The sequence below is a fragment of the Amblyomma americanum genome, chromosome 1 (genome assembly GCF_052857255.1).
Source record: "Amblyomma americanum isolate KBUSLIRL-KWMA chromosome 1, ASM5285725v1, whole genome shotgun sequence".
NCBI lineage: Eukaryota > Metazoa > Arthropoda > Arachnida > Ixodida > Ixodidae > Amblyomma > Amblyomma americanum.
Window position 1 is genome coordinate 502,028,844 of NC_135497.1, and position 19,160 is coordinate 502,048,003.

At 46.9% G+C, this 19,160-nt stretch overlaps 1 protein-coding gene and 1 long non-coding RNA gene across 2 annotated transcripts; one reads left to right on the forward strand and one right to left on the reverse strand.

Moving 5' to 3' along the window:
- Window positions 1–1,038: 1,038 nt before the first annotated feature.
- Window positions 1,039–2,403, reverse strand: LOC144105932 (uncharacterized). The gene is made up of 3 exons (XR_013308913.1): window positions 2,162–2,403; window positions 1,884–1,971; window positions 1,039–1,246 (listed from the first exon to the last, which is right to left on the reverse strand). It is a non-coding gene; the product is annotated as an uncharacterized LOC144105932 (long non-coding RNA).
- Window positions 2,404–8,903: 6,500 nt separating this feature from the next.
- LOC144105943 (uncharacterized) lies at window positions 8,904–13,377 on the forward strand. The gene is made up of 3 exons (XM_077638883.1): window positions 8,904–9,058; window positions 9,577–9,861; window positions 12,748–13,377. Exons 1-3 carry the CDS (start codon window positions 8,918–8,920, stop codon window positions 13,375–13,377), a joined length of 1,056 nt encoding a protein of 351 aa, XP_077495009.1. The 5' UTR covers window positions 8,904–8,917.
- The last annotated feature ends 5,783 nt before the right edge of the window (window positions 13,378–19,160 follow it).

Below are 19,160 nucleotides of genomic sequence, written 5' to 3' on the forward strand. Positions count from 1 at the left end.
GATACAGAAAGCGGGCGAAGCACGCGTAGCGCCTCTCCCCCTGGCGGTCACTTCCGAACTTCTGTCCGGGCACGTCGCCAGAGGAGCGCATTGAGTGAGCAACGTCTCGACTGGTACGCGTACTTTTCGCACCGCTGGCGCTCTTTCTCTCATTGTGAGCACGTGCCGTCCTGCTCGCAAATGCACAAAAGAGGGGTTGCCGCTCGTTGTGAGTCATGGCTGGAATTCCGCGACTTTCAAAGAGTGGAGAAACTTATTGTTCGGTTGAGGGCTGCCATAAAAAACGAAACAGGAATATTAGCCAGAATATTTCTCTAACACAAATGGCCAAGAGCTGTCAGTGGAATGCTAGATATTTCCTAGACGTGTTTTACATTATTGGGGGAAAAATTAATATTGGTAAATTGTAAGGTACTATAATGGAAATATTGAAAGTAATGGTCCATCCGTTCAATGTGCAGCAAATTCTTTGAAAGGTTTTCATTCACTCACATCGATCAGTTGACGATACCAAAAAAGTAAATAGAAAAAAATACAAGCCTGTAGATGAGAAACTATTGTAGTCAAATCTTCCAGTTCGCGAAAAACTGCGTTCATACGCTCATTCCTGTTAGGAATGCTTTTGTTGGAAATGTTGAGACGAGCTAACGAAACTCCTTTTCATCTTTTTTTTGTCAGTAAAGCCCTCCGCCAGTCAGGTAATACAAAAAATTAATTTGGAGACTGACATCAATAGTTGCGTTATGCAGACGCGTGTGAGACAAGATCAATAATCGCCTCATTGTTCCGACGTGTGACATGTAAAAAATTTCTAAGAATAAAAGTAGTCGAAATGTTTCTTGCACACGAGTGAGTATTTGCATGTGAGCGATGGTGCTGCACATACATTGTTTTTGGGATGCGCGTGCGCTGTGATAGGCATTAAAATAAATATATCAACCATTTATCTCAATCATAGTGATTAACCAAACTAGAACAGCTGGTAGGCGCATTTCGCGCGCGTTTTTCTTTTCCTCTTACGCATCGCGCATCGCCTTATGGGCACTTCATTTTATGTTCAAGTAAAAATTATCTTCATTATTATGCAGCGAAGAACGTAGCGAAATTCCAAATATTTGGCCAGCAGAGTTGCATGCACCGAACTGCTCAGCCACCCAGCAAAATTAAGTATTTTGTGCCAGTCCCGATTCACAAAATAGCACGTCCAGTTGGCTTGTGTTGAACGGGAAAGTAAGAGCCGGCCTACCTGCAGAAACAAAAGGCAACGTAAACAAAACGGCACAAACAAGGAAGTTGCGCGCGCATGCCGACAGCATCCAACGAATATTACTATTGGCCTAACAAATTTGTTCTGCACCAAATAATTAAATTCTCTGACATTTGCCCTTTAGGTGTAAGACGAATATCGTGGATATTTTGCGTGTGCGGCCGGCAACGAGTGACCGGACGCTTACCCTGTGGCAAAGGGTAGGGATGTGGGGTACGGTAGGCACGAGTCACGCACGATCGCTCATCCATCCATAACATATGTCTAGGGACATAAGCGGGTGTAGTAATCCGGCGTGAAGTATGTAGGAGTAGCCGGGTACAGTAAGTGGTCAACGGGTGCGGGTGTCGGGATTAAGGGTGTTTAGTTGGACCGGGGTTTTATGGTGCATAAGAGGATTTTGCGCCTCAGGTTTAGTATGGCGGCTATGCAAGTTGTGTGTAGAGCACATGGGTGCAAGGGAGTGCGTGCATCACAGGACAACACGCAAACAGCTATCGCTGAGTAAATGAAAAGAAACCAATGCAAGTAAAAGAATTTGCAATGAGCTTTGCAATAAAACGTAACTATAAGGAGGTCAAAACGAAAGTAAGAAATGCTTATTGAGAAAGCGTACTCAAACAACGGGAGAGTTGAGGCTCCGATACTGAAGTGCTGGGTTCAAAGAGGGGAGAGCCTCGAGGTGACGAAGACACGGCAGCTATCTGGAAAAGAAAAATGAATAATACATGTAGAACAGTAAAGCAAGGCGGTTGCAAACGACACATTTTATACGACGCAGAACTCGTAAATACCGCTCATACATACAATGCAAACAAAACAGAGGGAGAGTCCTATCAATAGCTAACTGACTTGGCCTAACAGACAACCAAGGTTTGCGAGCAGTTTGCTTACTTGGACTCTCAGGGCATCGATGCGCCGCCTCCCGCAGTCGATGGCCGCGAACAGGGACAGGTGAAGGCGGCAGCTCTTTGCACCACGTCGGCAGTAGCTCGGAGCTGGCACACAGGAGTCGTCGCAGCGGCGATGACGATCCGGGTCAGCAGGCCATCGCGTCGATGTCCAAGAGGCGCCGACTAGGCACTCGCGTTGGATTGACTGGAAGCAGCAGCGTAGAGACCGTCGGTGTCCACACCCGGCTGGTAGGCCCCGGGAACGAGGTGAAGCCCATGTGCCGCCGTGATGCACAACCGGTGATTAGAAAGTTATTCTGCACATGTCTTCAAGGAGGTCATTCATGGGCCACATCGTTGAGGCATGCCAGATTTCTTTTTTTTTTAGAACCCATGCTTCGCCTTTCTCTTCTGAGCACGTTCCACAAGTTTTCATGCTTTCCCTTTATTTCAACCAAACGTCCGTACTGACTCAAGACACAGTGAAGCACACAGAGCATCTCTATATACCCAAATAGAAAAACGGAAAGCCTCAGATACAAAGAGGCAAGTCAAAAACAAAGCAAACGAAGGCAGGGAAAAAAACCGAAGTACACAAAAAGAATCGAAATTATTGTAAAGAAGAAAGCAGCCTTGCACACCGCAAAAGAGCCGGACTGACGTCCACCCTGCCTGGTGAAGGGGCCCCCTTGAAAGTATGCAAAAGGTGTTAATTAGCATATACAGGTGATCGGGAATGACTGCACCGATGAGAAGGTGTGCTTTTGAACTGCACAGGCACGAATAATACCGTTTTGTAGTAATTGGGAATGAGCGATTTTGATCAAATTGTTGTGTGGTTTGTAAAGTAACGCCAAACAACTGGACATTCGACCAGATTGGTGCAATCAACAATGAAAGGCGAAACTTATGAAGTGAATGGAAACGCCTATAGCTCGTAATGATGTTGCCGAGACGTTTGCTTGAAGGAAAGTATTTGCGGATATCAAGAGTATTACCAACACAAAAGGAATGCTTGCTGTGTGATATCCGACTGACTCCAGTGTAGGTGCAATACATGCACGACTTGTGCGAATGTGGTGAAGTGGAGATAAACCCTGTAGTGTGTGGCCATACACAAGGACACCATATGCTGCTGAATTTGATGAAATAAGCCTAACATGGGTGACTGGTAGCAATACGAATAAGTAGGACGGAGACAAGCCCGAAAATAACAATTTATATTGAACGAGCGGCGAACAGACCAAGCACTAACTGTAGTAGATTCATAGCAGACTTGAGTAGATACAGCTCTTCTGTGGAAAGGAGGCACACGTGAGGCAGGAATTGAACATCCTGCGTGTTGCATGGATACCGAACAGGGCCAGACATCAGAGCTCGTACTTTCCGACGCGGCTCAGAGAACTTAAGTTGGCGTATCTGCAACGACAAGTGGAAAACATGGATGTCGGGCGTATGCTACACAGGCTTCCTACGGACACGCTGCACACTTTCCGTACTGTCGGGAGCAAAAGTGTGGCATGCCACGCCGGCTTCGATTCATTTGCACTTACCACCCTACTCCTGGTATCAAGAGAGCTAAAAAGACGGGCGGGGCAGGAAAGGACTGCCTTGCGTCGTGCATAGGCGCCGGACCGGGGCCACAGATCCGAGCTCGGACTTCCAGAGTCGGCTCCGTGCTCTCCTCATCCAAGGAAGACTCTGAGCCACGATATCTGGAAAGATAAAAGAAACCTTCGCCAAATGAAGCCATAGAAGGAAACGCCTGAACAACGTGAACAGACGGGATGGAAGAGAACACGCTCTGTGTTCTCTTCCATCCGGTCTGTGAGCGCTGTTCGGACGTTTGCATCAACATGCACCAACCAGACCGATCAAGCCTCTTCTTGCAACCATAGATGCCGTGAGTGTTTCAAAGTCGTCCGAGGGTCACACTGTACACTGGCTGCACTGCCGGGAACGAACGTGGCTTATTCCACGCGAGCTTCGACTGAACTACATCTTAGACCTTCAGCGGCGCCATGGTATTGAGCAGCCTTAGGGGGTACTGCTTTCATCTGCAGCCATGCCAGTTTTCACGTTTCGATAAGTCGCGGTCTCGCTTACCGAAAACGCAGAAAACGACGCTGCGATGCAGTGCAGTCAAAACAGCCGACAGTACAGCGTTTGTGGCCGGAGGCAGCAGCAACGCGAGCCAAGAAGGGAGTATCTTGAGCGGTACATGAATGCCGGACCGAGACCAGAGTTCTGAGCTCGCAGTTGCTGAGGCGGCTCCGTGGTGTCCTTGTGTAAGTGAGACCCTAAGCCGGCATGTCTGCAAAGAACAAAAAGGGAACCTTTGCGAAATGCAACCATAGATGGAAACGACCGAGCAGAGCGAACAGACGAGACGCAAGAGAATAACAGACATATTCTGTGTTCTCTTCCATCCCGTCTGCTAGCACTGTGCAACCATTTCCATCACCATGCACCAACCAGAGCGATCAAGCCCTCTTCATGTAGCCATGGATGTCGTCAGCATTCCGAAGTCATCAAAGGGTCGCACTGTACACTAGCTGCACTGTCGGGAACGAACGTGGCTTATTCCACGAGATCTTCCACTGAACTACATCCTGGACCGTCTTCAGCGGCGCCATGGTATTAAGCAGCCTTGGGGGGCACTGCTTTCATCTGCAGCCATGCCAGTTTCGTTTCGATAAGTCGTGGTCCTGCTTACCGAAAACGCGGGAAAGGACGCTGCGATGCAGTGCAGTCAAAGCAGCCGACAGTACAACGTTTGTGACAGGAGGCAGAGGGTGCACGAAAGGAACCTTGCACGACCCGCAACTGCCATATCAGTCCAGATGACATTGCGGGCCGAATGCACCAGTGCCGTTGGATTAAGTGCGGGAATGCTGGAATGAGCACATCTGCAAAGAAAAAAAGAACAAGGAATGACATACACGCATGCATATCGCACTTCCATGTACTCACCGTGGTGGGCTAAGTGAGCGCGACTGAAGCCGTTGCGCCGCGGGGCTGAAACAATTAAGAAAACCGAACAGACCTTGGCTGCAGCGGAAACACGATGTGCCGCAGACCGTAGGCAGCGTCCGTTCTTCGGAGTTGCTCGACGAGGCTGGCGAGAATTTCCGAGCACCGTGTACGGCCACAAGCCACATGTCTCAAAAGAATATGTGCGCCCGGGAGTTCGGCTGCACGACATAGTGGCTTGGTCGCAACGGCGTTCGGAACGAGCTTTTGTTTCGTGACACAAACGATAGCGAGCTCGCATATATAAACCCCGTTGAGGCAGCGAGCAAAGCTCTCCATACCGGGTGTGTTCACCCAAGACCGCACGCAATTCCCAAAAATAGGCTTTTTGAGGTAGAAGGGCGACCCTTTCGGCATAGTGCGTAGTGCACCAGCGGCGTAGTGCATCATAATACAGCCAAAGCGGGATAACTAGAGTGCCGGTTAAGCAGCACTGAATAGTCAACCTTCTAACTATCACTGTTAAATCCCCCAATATCTTAGAGACGTGCAGCCCACCGTAAGCAACATCCAGAACACTCCAGAATTTCGAAAACGCAGCCACCCTCGGCGCTGTGGCCTAACAAATTTTGGCTATTTCCACGAGTTACGTGCAAAGGTTGCTAAGCCCGTAGGCCTCTCGCGCACGTACTTTTGTGTGATGTAGCCAATATTAGTTGGGCCACAGGGCCGAGGGAAACCACGCCCCCAAAATTCCAAAAACTGAAATGGATAAAACTTGCGGTAGGCTACACGTCCCTCAACTATCAAGGAACCCAAAAGAAAAAGGCGGTTATTAAACTATTCAGTATTACTTAACCAGCGTGCTAGTTACCACGCCTTAGCTGTACTCCGACGCACCACGCCGCCGGCAAAGTTATGCCGGAAAAGGCGCTCTTCTAACTCAAACTGCCCACTTTCAAAAACTGCGCAAAGTCTTAGGTGAAACACCCTGCATACGAAGTTTCGTCGCTGGCTCAATACCTAAAGCTGACCTGACTAGTGTGAGCTAAACCTAGAGCTGAATGCGCGCCGCGAATCCTAGCTCGCCTCGCTTGCGTCACGAACCAGAAACCCGATGGCGACAGCCCATGAAACCTCTCCTCTACATGCTGCGTGTTGTTTGCTGGTTATTATTCAATGCTCGCGGGAACAGTGCGAGTGAAGCTTAAATTTTGACTAAAAGGTTTCACGGAAACATGTCGCCCTCGCCGCGAGGCCTTGCCTCGCACTCACCTTCGATGCCGACGGCCTGGCTCGGAGAGGCGTATTCCTCGGCAGTCGTCGGTAGTCCGTGAGTGCAACGGCATCCATGCGTCTCCGGTAGACGGTCAAAATCACAGCAACCCATTGGAAACGCGCACAGAGGCAGGTCCAGCACCACTTCCGCTTTTACGGCGAAAATAAGCTCTCGCTCCTAGCAAACACGAAGAATGACCGGCGGTCTTCGTCGGTGGCATTTTTAACCGCGAATCAGCCACTTGCGCATGCCCACTACTGTCGACTGCAGGCCTTTTCAATGGCGGTCGGCGCTGACTCACTTATCAGCGATAGAACTGTGGCGCCACTTCCATGGGCAGACGGCGCGTCGTCGCTTTTCTTGCGGCCAGACTTTTTTGTTGGTTTGTTTTCCTTCTGCCCCAGGCGCGGCTCGATGAAGTGATACCAAGACTGCTTCAGAGGCGCAAGTTTCGGCATGCATGCGCACTGTAGAGATTGGGCGACGTTTATCGTGTTTTTTTTATCCTGCGCTTAAAACAAAACGTACTAAAAGGATATGAACCATTTTCGCGTCCCTTCGTGTTAATTGAAAGAATCTAATAGGTTTCAACTTCCGTAGAATGAGCGAAGTGCCTACAAAGCCATAGAGACAGTTGTGCGTAATACATCCCAGTGCACGTTAAAGAACCCCAGGGGGTCGAAATTTCCAGAGCCCTTCACTACGGCGTTCCTCATAGCATTGGATGCTTTGGGACGTTAAACCACCATAAACCATCTATACACTCAATTTTCCTGATTTCTTCTGCTGCGGCTTTAGACTGGTCGTGCTGTTAGCTCTTGCACAAATGAGAACGTGAAGAGACAAGACTGGCGTCAGCTACTAACTGATTATAGTTGATAGTTACTGAGTTGCAGTTCATAGTTGGCGCCAGCCTGTCTCTGTGTGAAGAAATGGCGAGATGGTTTGGTTTAGGTTTATATTGGTCTAACCTCCCAGAGCGACTCGGGCTATGAGACGCCGTAGTGAAGGGCTCCGGAAATTTCGACCACTTGGGGTTCTTTAACGTGCGCTGACATCGCACAGTAAACGGGCCTCTAGAATTTCGCTTTCATCGAAATTCGACCGCTGCGGTCGGGATCGAAACCCACGCCTTTCGGGTCAGCAGCCGAGCGCCAAAGACTGCAGAGACTGCATTGTAGAAATGCGGAAGCATTAGCGTTTGCCGCTATGTCGGTGGCTCAGCCTTTCAACACCTACTTTCCCTCTCCGTTAACATCCCATCGCCACTCTTCGATCTCCGATGCTATCACTAGACGATGTGTACTTTTTGTTGCTGTACTCTGATTGGCTGTAGGCATGACGTCATAAGACGTATGGATGACGTCACAATATTTTGGCGTCACATGGCCTCGCTGATTAGTTCCATTGGCTAATCCCATTAAGTCCGTAGTATATACGCCAGGTGTCGCAGCTAAATGACACCAAGCTTTAAATAAAAGACGAGTGTTCTAGCCCAGTGAAACCACCAGTGAAACCAACTGAGGGTTGTTCAGTGTCGCATGGCCTAGTCAGAAGTATCCTTTTTTCGATCTTTAAAGTCAATTAGATGGGTCTAGATAGCCGATTTTATAGTTATTGAGGAAAGAAGTGTCAATGGAAAAGTTGCAGATCATCTCGAAAAACAGCTAGCAGCGTTGTTTCCACCAAGGTACGATTGACGTAGCTTCATTTACTGGCTTTAAAAGGAAGCCATCGCGTAAACAGCTGTTGGCTCACATCTCCGCCCCAATGTGCACACAAAGGCTCATCGGGGGGCTCTCTTCAGAAGAAAAAAGGATTTCGTTCTCTAACACATATCTTGCGAGGTTCAAGTTCCACCGTTGTCGCGTGGTGTTGTCTATTGTGCGAGTTATGGTTTAAGGCAGGTAAAAAACTACTTTACGTAAACGGTAACTTTGCACGAACGTTTGCGTCAGCTGATTTTAAGTCAAAAGTTGAAAAGTTAGCTAATTAGACATAATTATTATCTATGAATAACGAAAAATGTACTGCTATGTCACGCGACTGTAAACAAACCACACTGGATTTCACGCCGCTGGAACATTCCGTGGTTGGTTACATTCAGCTTGGTTAGATTCAGCTACGACACTTGGTGTTTATATTATATATATATATATATATATATATATATATATATATATATATATATATATATATATGTATGTGTATGTATATATACACACCTGGGATGGTTCCTTACAATCGGTTGGGCAGCCTGCCACAAAGCAGGCTTCAGACAAACGTACGAACACACTATGTCTTAATGCCCGGAATGGCCACTATTCATGCTCCCGCACTGAAACCGGAGGCCTGAACACAATGGACTAAGTAGCTCTCCCCCCCCCCCTTTCTTAACGACATTGTGCCCTTTTTTGCAATGCGCAGGTTCCCCGTGTTATTGTGCGCATGCTCACCAGTCTGGCGATCCTGCTCACCTCGGCGGTGATCGTGGTCGGCATTCACATGTACGCGCGCACAGCAGATATGACAGAAGACACACTCTCGGTTGGTGGGAACCAAGTCAACAAGTTGCGCAAGCCTGACCCGCGCATCTTCGACCTGACGCTGGGCCCGCCACCTACGGATGCACCTGCGCCTCACCAGGTGACTCGGCTGCACTATTCAAAAGTCTTGGACAGGTATTCATTTATTCGGAACGCCGTGGTCGTGGAGATAGTGTGCTGCATGATGGCTTGCGGCAAGCAGAACTTAAATGATTTTAGTCACCCTTGTTAGGGAGTGAGCTTGCAGCATGACGTATAGGTCACGCTAGACTTAACTTTGTTCTCTTTGTGTTTTTAGGCGAATACTCACCTACTGGCGAATGCTCACCCACTGGGTTTGTAGGTAACTTGGGCTGATCGAGAGCACTATTTTTTTTAACTCCTCTGATTTATGGCGCTCTCTAGATATATTTCTATTTAAGAGGAAGATTAATCTTTTTACACTTGTAGTATAGGCGAGATGATTTGATCGGTGTTGGTTGTCGGCCTTACGAGCACTGCAGTCATGAAGCCTTGAATACAGCAATCTACTCATAGCAGGAGCAACTGCGACTACATTAGGTATCAATAGACTTTTCCTAAAAACGTATGGCTAATATTAAAGTTATTTATTTCTAGGGCTCCTTGAAGATGAAAGATGCACCCAGTTCACCCGAGACGCATACCACCACCCAACCGCCAACGGAAACGCGTTCACCAACAACTGAGAGCAGCGGAGGCCATACGACCCGCACTACCAGCAAGACCAGTCTTGGGAACATGACCACTGAGAAGCCGACGCCGACACGGGTGCCCGAGCAAACCACAGCGCCTGATCGGTCACCAGGCGCGAACGAAACGGCTTCAGACAAGCAAGGCATGAAGGATCCACCCGTCCCTACTACTAACGTCAGTGATTCCCCCGTGCGTATTGCAACTAAACGAAGATAAGCGCACGCGAGTGGTGCTGACTGGTAGGATACACCCGATGGTCAAGTAGTAGTAGGGGTTGATTAAAATAATAATAAAAATAAAGGAAAAGGTTTTCGCTAACCCCGCCATCTGCCACCGATACTGAAGCACCTAAGCTTGGACAGCGGAAATAAAGGATAGCTGGCAGAATGGACAAATGAAATGAGAGAGGTGAGGGGACAGGCAGAGAAAATAGGGTGGAGAGGTAGTATACACAAAAACTATTTACGCAATAATAAATATGTACAGGTTGCGCGCGTGATTAGTTCATGATGAAGCATCGAAGGTCAAGGTAGATTACCACCTTCAAAAACTAACGCACAACTATGTTTATCATGGCTTTCATTTCCTGTTTTGAACACGTAAATCGATTGCCCGCCCTCAAGAATTATGAGTCCTTAGTTCCGTCACGTACAGCTACCCTCTGCGGAGAATGATTAGGAAACGTCCAGACGGTTGTGGGTCGCGCAGATTTCATTTTCCGTACATTTTAATATTGTGTGTAATGCAAGCCATTATTAGCTTTAGTTCTACTACACCAAACCAAGTATTTTCTAAACACCCGTGGCCACAAATATAATGAATATGTCTAGTTACATGGTGAAAAAAATCCCAACGACCCATCTCGATGTTTTATTAAATGCTGTTTCTCGTCCCCTCCTGGAAGAGTTAATTGATTTTTTGTATCTTAGCAACTGACTGGCGCGTAGTAAAGCATTTAGAAATTAGCTTTACAACCACAAAAAAACAACTATGGCTTGAAGGTTGCATTAAACAGGTAAGACTAATTATAAACGACGCGTACTAAAAAGAACCGCTCGAACCATAATGCTTGTTCAAATAGAAATAATTTCCTTCGTCAACTTTAAACATAAGCACAAAACGTATCACAAAAATTAGAGGTAGCATGCATGTATACAAACTCCATCAACATGGACGGCGAGGTGTGTTACAAACAACTAGAAAGGTTTAATTGCACCGTAATGTAGTGAGAGACCTTTTTGGGGAGTGGAATAAGCGACGGAGTTGGGAAAATTGCGAGTTTTCATCGCACCTGACATTGCAGTTGAGTTAAACCGTGTTTTTGCCCGTTGATACACAAACTGAAACGAATCCCGCCAATTTTATTTTTTGCCTAAGGTAGTCTGAAAACTCCTCCTGAAGATAGAAAATATTTCACAAAAGTAGCTTAAGCCTCATTTTGGGCTGCCAGGAACGTTTACCAGTAACTTTTTTTGTCACACTGCAGAAGGTAGTTTATTCCTTCTATTCTCTTAATTCTTCTGTCCACGTTAGGTCCGCTGTTCGTTAGATTTCGGTAGATTTTTTTCAGTTTTTAATGGTCATGTAACGCAGTGTCTAGGAGAGCCTCAAACTGAATTCTTCATTTTATCTTTTTCGGCAGTACTGTCTGCATAGTGACATGGGGCTAGTTTCTTCTGGTCTCAGCAGAGTTTTGACATATATGTGCCAAAGTGTAATACAAAAGTCCTAAAAAACGTCTTTTACTGCATAGGACACGATTAGCATTGTTCTGCGGTATAATATTGTTTCATTTTTAGCAATTTTCTCGAGCTCAACTTCTAGCACGGAGCAAGTCAAGTCTTCCTCCGTGGCTTCTAGACTTGCGCGCCGTAAGGCCGTGACAGTGCCATGTGTACCCGTTTGTCTTCCACAGAGGGCGGTATATTTTGCCTAACAAGCCTGATTCAAACCACTGATTTTAACTCGACCTAGAGCAAGTTTCAAAGCAATAACATGCGTATCAAAGACTGTAACGTATCTGAAGTCCACGCTAGGCTGAAATAAAAATCATAACGCATTTTCGCAATCTAAGCCTAAAATATATTGACTTCAGTCTCGAGGCAGACCAGTGTTTCAGTTCGGCTAGTAAAGTTTTTCGGCATTTCCGCACACCACCGGCTTTGGAGAGAATATGTCTTTCGCTCCGCAAGTACCTATCTATGCCTGTTCTTTATCCTCTATATCAATGAACCATCGGCTGTTGAAACAAGTTTGGAAAAGTCCTTCCCCATTTCGGGCTCACAGTGTTCACGCGATATGACCCCAGCCTATTAAAAGTGTTTTTAGACTTAACGCAGTATTAATGGCGGAGCGTATGCAGCGATGAACAAGGGAGAAATAAGGTTTTTTGCGCTGGAACATTAGGCTGCAGCAGCAATATTCCTCTCATATCCTGACGGTAGTGCGGAGAGATAGGAAGAGGTAATCTGAAAAAAATTGCCAGTTATTGTAGAAAAACATAGTTCTACTTTCATCTCTGAAGAATGTTCACTTACGCTAGTGTTCACTCGTAGAGTTTTCAGCAAAGCAACCGGATTACTAATGCGATCGTAACCGCTGCCGACCGTAATATTACTTTCAACAGCTTTTCCGCTCCGTCACTCCTGGAAAGCTTGCCAAAATTAACAGTTCTCGCCTGTTTACACACATCATATTCTTAACACGGAACATATCCGTGAACATATATCCTTTGGAGCGAGTTCGTTCGGCATGTTCTTAATCATAATCCGCCGGATGGTCAACAAGACTAAGTCAAGAAACACACGGATCGGCTCAAGGTTCATCCATCCGTATGCGTGCTTCTTCACTTTTGGGAAGCAGATGACAAAAGTAACACATGAACCTCGCAAAAATATTTGATGTCCACTCGGGCCATGAGCTCCGTAGCCTATATATTTGGGAAGGAAACTGTGCATCTGCCCCAGTCAGCACTAGCGCTGCTTATGTGCTCAGTACCATCCACTGCCCAGTAACTTACCATGGTAGAGAGCCACGCTAGGAGCGGATAATCAAAGCTTACTTCTCCGCATGCAGAGCAGCAACGACAAGGATGGCACAGTCTGCCCAACCGTCCACAAGTTCTTCTGCAATGTCAACGGAGCGGCGCAGTTCTTCTATGACCCGGACGAAGGATCGTGCCTATCTGCGACAGTGCAGAGGGCTCACGTGTGCAACCGCAGTCCGAACCAATTCGCCTCCATCGAGGACTGCTTGGCGGCCTGTGTCAAGGGCCGGTGGGCTCCTGAGCACCGTTGCGTTCAGAAGCCGCGGTTCGTAGCCTGCACTGCTGAAGACGCTCGCGGTGACTGGTGGTTCTACGACGGCCGCAAGTGTGTCCCATGGTCCTTTGCGGGTGGCAGATGCCCGCTGGCCTCGGCACCCGTCTTTGACACTGCGGCCGTGTGCGGCGCGCAGTGCAACGATTCGCGGACACGTCGGGAGCGGGGATGCCTGCTGCCGGTGTCACAGTTGTGCGAACCTTCGCAGCTTCGCCTTCCGTTTTTTTTTGCCGCTCCGTCGGTGACGGATAAAGGCACCGCGTTCCAGTGTCACAGGGTGGAGTGGGAATTTCTGCTTCGACACCGATGTTTATTGGGCTCCAACGCCTTCGTCAACCGGGATGAGTGCCACGAAACCTGTCGCCGTCGAACGCGACAATATTGACTGTTTTGTGGCGCTTCCTTCGGGAGTTGTCAAGATCGACATGAGCTCAGCTCCTATATCTCTCTTAGTACAACAAAGCACATTATTCTTCGACACCTTGGATTTTAAGGCTTTTCTTCGCTTCCAATGTGGTAGCGTTTCTAAGAGTGAGTACCATAAATGATGCTTTTGTTTTTACACGTTCACAATGCTACCTTACTTTAGCGCAATTCAGATCTTTTCGGATGTCCAGAACAAATAATCGCAAATTTCATCATTTCGATTCAAAACCCCATGTTTATACATTACTGCAAGGGTAAGCTGACAGTAAAAACGGCAGAAATTCTACATAACTCGATTAGGAGCCACGTTCCTTAATTACTGACAACGAATACTTAAGACGGGGCGCTTGGTTCTACAGCGTCACCTGCACAACATGTGTTGCCTGGACATACGACTCCGGGTGACGTCGCAGCGCCTAGTTAGAAAACACATCCGGCTTTGCCGCCCATATCTGCCAAGGGTGACAAAGCGTTTGTGTATACCGTCACCGTTTTCATAGGCACGCCAAAGTTATGTGCAGCAGCTGTTGGGTTTTGCTAGTGAATCATTTTATGCAGTGTGAAAAATAACTAAAGTACTAATTCTTGTTCGCTGTGCTGAAAAATTGAGTGCTTACCTCTGAGTCTTGATAAATATTGTTGTGCTTTATTTTTGAATGTTTTGCAATGTGCGCACTGTAGCAGAGCGAAAAGTTGACCATGTTTGTATTGGTATATTTTGATGGAAGGATAGTGCAAACAAGTCACGAGACACTGGAAAGCGCTCGCCGTGTGTGCCTTCAAATGTCCCGTCCTTTGTTTGCACTATTCCTCCATCAAATTGCTCGCTGCATACTAGGCATCATGACAGGCCGTGAAATGCTTGCTATTGAAACATGATCCGCAAGAAGCCTGCTTTAAAATGCATCCGAAGTCTGGTCTTGGGTTCTTCATAATAGTTTAGTTTAGTTTATGGGGGTTTAACGTCCCAAAGCGACTCAGGCTATGGGAGACGCCGTAGTGAAGGGCTCCAGAAATTTCGACCACCTGGGGTTCTTTAACGTGCACTGACGTCGCACAGCACACGGGCCTCTAGAATTTCGCCTCCATCGGAATTCGACCGCCGCGCCCGGGATCGAACCCGCGTCTTTCGGACCAGCAGCCGAGCGCCATAACCACTCAGCCACCGCGGCGGTCCAGGTTCTTCATAACGTTTAACCGCATAGCGCTAAATAATTTTAACAGAAAACACCATCAAATGGCATGAACAAAAAACTTCTGTGCAAGGCTTCTTTAGATCCAGTTCAAGCAAAAAATGCGAAAGAAGGTGCCCGGCTCTCCCTTTGCATCAGTACTCTTGGAAGCCGAGCAAGCTGTCTGTACAAAAAGATCAAAACAACAAAATTATCGACGCCGGCACTAATTCCTACGCCCGCTATGGCCTCGTTCCTAAAATTTAACGAACGGTCATTTGGCAGTCGTTAAGAAGATCAAATCGAGACTCAACCTAAGCATGAAGAGTCGCATAAGTAAAAGTGAATAGCTTTAAGACCTTTGCAAACATCATACACGTGAAGTAAAAAATTATCTCAATCAGAACCTCTGATATCATTCTTGCAAAATATCACGAGAATTTTTTAATTTTTTGAGAAGGCTGGAGATCTAGAACAGGTTGAACCGCAATAGCAGTCCCAAAATATAGGAGTACTGCTGTTGCACCATATAGTCAGAGAGATTAGTCGCTCTGCACGTGTTTCCTTTTTCCATGCAAACATCTGAAGTTCTGAACAATGGAGGAATTAAATGACGTCCTCGAATGCTGTTGAATTATTTTCATGAATCAACTGAAAGGAGCACTGCGTGTGCAAATTAACCAGTATATTTACGTCGAGCGAGAAGCCGGGAAAATATTTTTTTTCAGATGGTCAGGGAATGTGAACTTTGATATACCTATATGTCAAAGGAAACTGCGGTGTAAACTAGCAGCAGGAAAAATAAGCTTAGGAAAAAGTTGGCTCATTGAGGAGGTTGGTCAAGTGCAATCTTTAACAGAGGTAGTTGGACAAAGCCGTCAGGAAAGCGAAGATCGGACATATAGGTTGAGCAAATCTAATTATTATAATTTTAATTGTAGTATCTTAGGGACGATTTATCGAACACGCCTCCTCAAAGGAAGGCAGCCTTAATATGTCGTGTCAGTTCTCTCTGGGTGCAGTATTGTCAAACCGTTAATAATTTGTCGTCATTGTGGTCAACCGCTCACCTTGTGATGCTTCTGCACTGGCAACACCACTGATAACAGCGCAATTTCTGCGTACGTGAGACGCAGAAAAATTACTCCCGGTTCTTTGCGAAAATCGAATGTTGTGTTGTATCCAAGAACACATTTGCACCGGGCACTTCAATGATGACCACGTGACGGTTTGTGATGGTGATTTTGCCCATCCGCGGCAGGTTGTAAAATACCCGCCGTATTCCTCGCATTTTTTAAATATTTTTGCGTCCTTCCTATCTGCTATTCTTATCTACTTTTCTCGCTTTTCCTCCGAGCATAGCAGAGATCCGAAATTGCTTTATTATGTCTAGCTTGTTTTCCTTTGTTCTATGTTTCTTCAAAGTAATGCTCAAAAGGCTGGCGACAGGGACATCAGGCGTCCTGAAGAATCTGCCCCTGAAAATTCAAGCAAGTGAAGCAGACATTTAGCAGTATATTCCATTTTTGATACCCGTAGCGCCATCTAGTAGCATACCAGACACCTGTTTCCTCATACATCCGGCTGTTCCTGTGTGTTCACTTCTCAGTACCCGTGGCGCCATCTAATCAATTATGGTGGAACCCTCTTTTCTCTACGGCTGTCACGAATTGATTTTCTTGGTACTGGTGCCGTCATCTAGTTTATTATCTTGGAACCCTTTCTTTCCTAAGCTTGAAACGCTGATGTTTGGTATCAAGCCACATATATTATTGAAATGTCCGCGTAACTTGGGTGTATCTGTCCAAGTTCGTATTTGAAACTTCCGTCCCGTTAAACTTTAATGATCTGATAACGTCATTTAGTTATAAAATTTAATGAACTCTTGCTCGATGTTAAACTGTGAAACAGCATTCTTCGGAACCACCGCACCTATATTTTTATGTCTGTATTTTAAAGTTGAGACACTGGGTGGAGTTTTCGGAAATATAATAGACTGTTGCCGTGAAAGGTCTGCCTGCATTGAGCTAGCGCTGTTCTTTGATGGAGCCGCCATTATTCTCGCTTTTAAATTTTCTCTGAATTTTAACGCGAGAGCATTAAGATTTTGCGCGACAGCTTGCTTTTGCTTTATGATATAACTGCGCATGTTCTTTGACAGAATACCAACCCTATAGAAACATAAATAAGGCGAGATTTTGTAGTCAATAATTGATAGGCGGACACACTGACGGTGGCTTTTTCACATTTGAAAGACGGCTAGTGTGAAAGCGTGCAGAGTCTTTGGGCGTATTTTCAGCAATTCTTGGTCACATTGTGAAACCAGGCAACAGGTACTGTAACCATGCGACCAGCATTCTTCTTCCGGCCACCCTTCGTCATTTCCATATACCTGCTCGGTCAACTTACTTTTTTGTTCCTGGCGGCTTCGTTAACCTCGGTGACATTGCTCCAACACCTCTGTGAGGCAGGCGTGACCCTTTACTATGGCGTAAAAGCGGACGCGTAAACGACTATCATGATGCCTTGAAGTGTGCTTTCAGACCGGATGTTGTTAGCAGTAACTGCACCAAATATGCAGACCCAGGCATCCACTAACGGCTCGAAAGATAGTCTCAATACAGCCAGTTGCATTTCCAACATGACGCTCATTTTGGTTTGCACAGTTGCCGAACTTAACGAATCGCACGAAATAGATTGAATCAACTGTTTCTTTCGGCAATGACTGCAGTGGTACGGACCTGCTAGAGTGCCGGAATGACGTCCAGTTCATGATGCTCTGGACGTTCACCTTTTGCCCTCCTGTGGGTCGTAACCTAGGGACGTGTGGACTGGTCAACGAGCTAAAGTAGCGGCGCCTAATATCCTTCCGGGCGGGAGCTTATGATGCGCTTCCAACAGGTCCTGAACCTGCAGTACCTCCGCTTGGAATGTGTGCGACTGCGTGAAGTCTCGGTTGATAGACTGCTTTGAGTGCTCCAGTGAGGCATATTCTGCACGATTGCTTCTGCAGTTCAAGCCCTCCTTCCCCAATCCTCGGGAGGAAAGCAGTGCTCAACGTGCACATGTTAGGACTGTCATGTACACTGTGCAGCGGTTCCAGTTCATCATCTCCGGCCACCCACTTCTTCCAAAGCGTACAGGAGCTCATTTGCAAACCATCCCATTATTACACATACTATATTTGCGTCTTCGTTGCACGTGTCTCAAGATGCTGGATGTATTCGTGAATGCATGACAGAGAAAAGCGACGCAGATGAACTGTCCCTCTAGCTGAGGAAGCTGCTTTAATATTCAGCCTTCTAGCGGAGCTACTTTTCTTCGAAGCGTTGCTGCTATTTGGTACCGCACGCCAACGAGGCCTGTGGCTTGTTCCATGCACTTTGGAAGCAGCACCGGTGCGGACATGAGAGCGCGCATGTCTTCGAGTGGCAGGCACCCGGTCCATAGATGGCATTCATACATCGTTATAACTTGTGCTAAAAACGAGTTCGGCCCCGCCGCGGTGGCTCAGTGGTTAGGGCGCTCGACTACTGATCCGGAGTTCCCGGGTTCGAACCCGACCGCGGCGGCTGCGTTTTTATGGAGGAAAAACGCTAAGGCGCCCGTGTGCTGTGCGATGTCAGTGCACGTTAAAGATCCCCAGGTGGTCGAAATTATTCCGGAGCCCTCCACTACGGACCTATTTGTTCCTCTCTTCTTTCACTCCCTCCTTTATCCCTTCCCTTACGGCGCGGTTCATGTGTCCAACGATATATGAGACAGATACTGCGCCATTTCCTTTCCACCAAAAACCAATTATTATTATTATTATTATTGAAAGACTGAAGCAACCAGCAACGTCGGCGCATTCACTCTGCAATACATCTTTAATGTGGCGCATGGTTTGAGAACTGATCTTTTCAGGACAGCAAATTTGTGGGGCGGACCACTCCACTGGGCCAGTCTATGTGCCTTCAAGAACGGTGACGTCAGGGCTTGACTATAATGTTTGGCGATTAGAGCGAGACTTTGATTTGAGCTAGTTGGTTGTAGCATGACATGGTTTAGGCAAAAAGCGTACAGGCGCTAGAAGACGGAGACAGCACACACACACAAGGCAGGACTTGGCGATTACTTCCTTTAGCAGTTCTTTGATACACGAAAGAGCAGCGGTATTACCGATACATGAAATGGGCGCCACCGCGGTGCCTGTCCGCGGCGGTCGAATCTCAATGGAGGCGAAATTCCAGAGGTCCGTGTACTGTGTGGTGTCAGTGCACATTAAAGAACCCCAGGTGGTAGAAATTTCTGGAGCCCTTCACTACAGCGTCCTCTGTAGCCTGAGTCGCTTTGGGACCTTAAACCCCCATAAACAATACACCGATACATGAAATGCTCTTTTTTTATTTCAGATGTGAGGCTGCTGGAATCATTTGGTGAAAAATAAATCATATGTGTCATTTGCGCATGTAGCGAAAGACAACGAAAACTAATGCAAGCACGATGCCGCTAGAGGTGGACTTCCACCTCCAACCAAGCTTTCATGATTTTCAAGAGAAACCGTACTGGGCATCATTCTTACGACGAG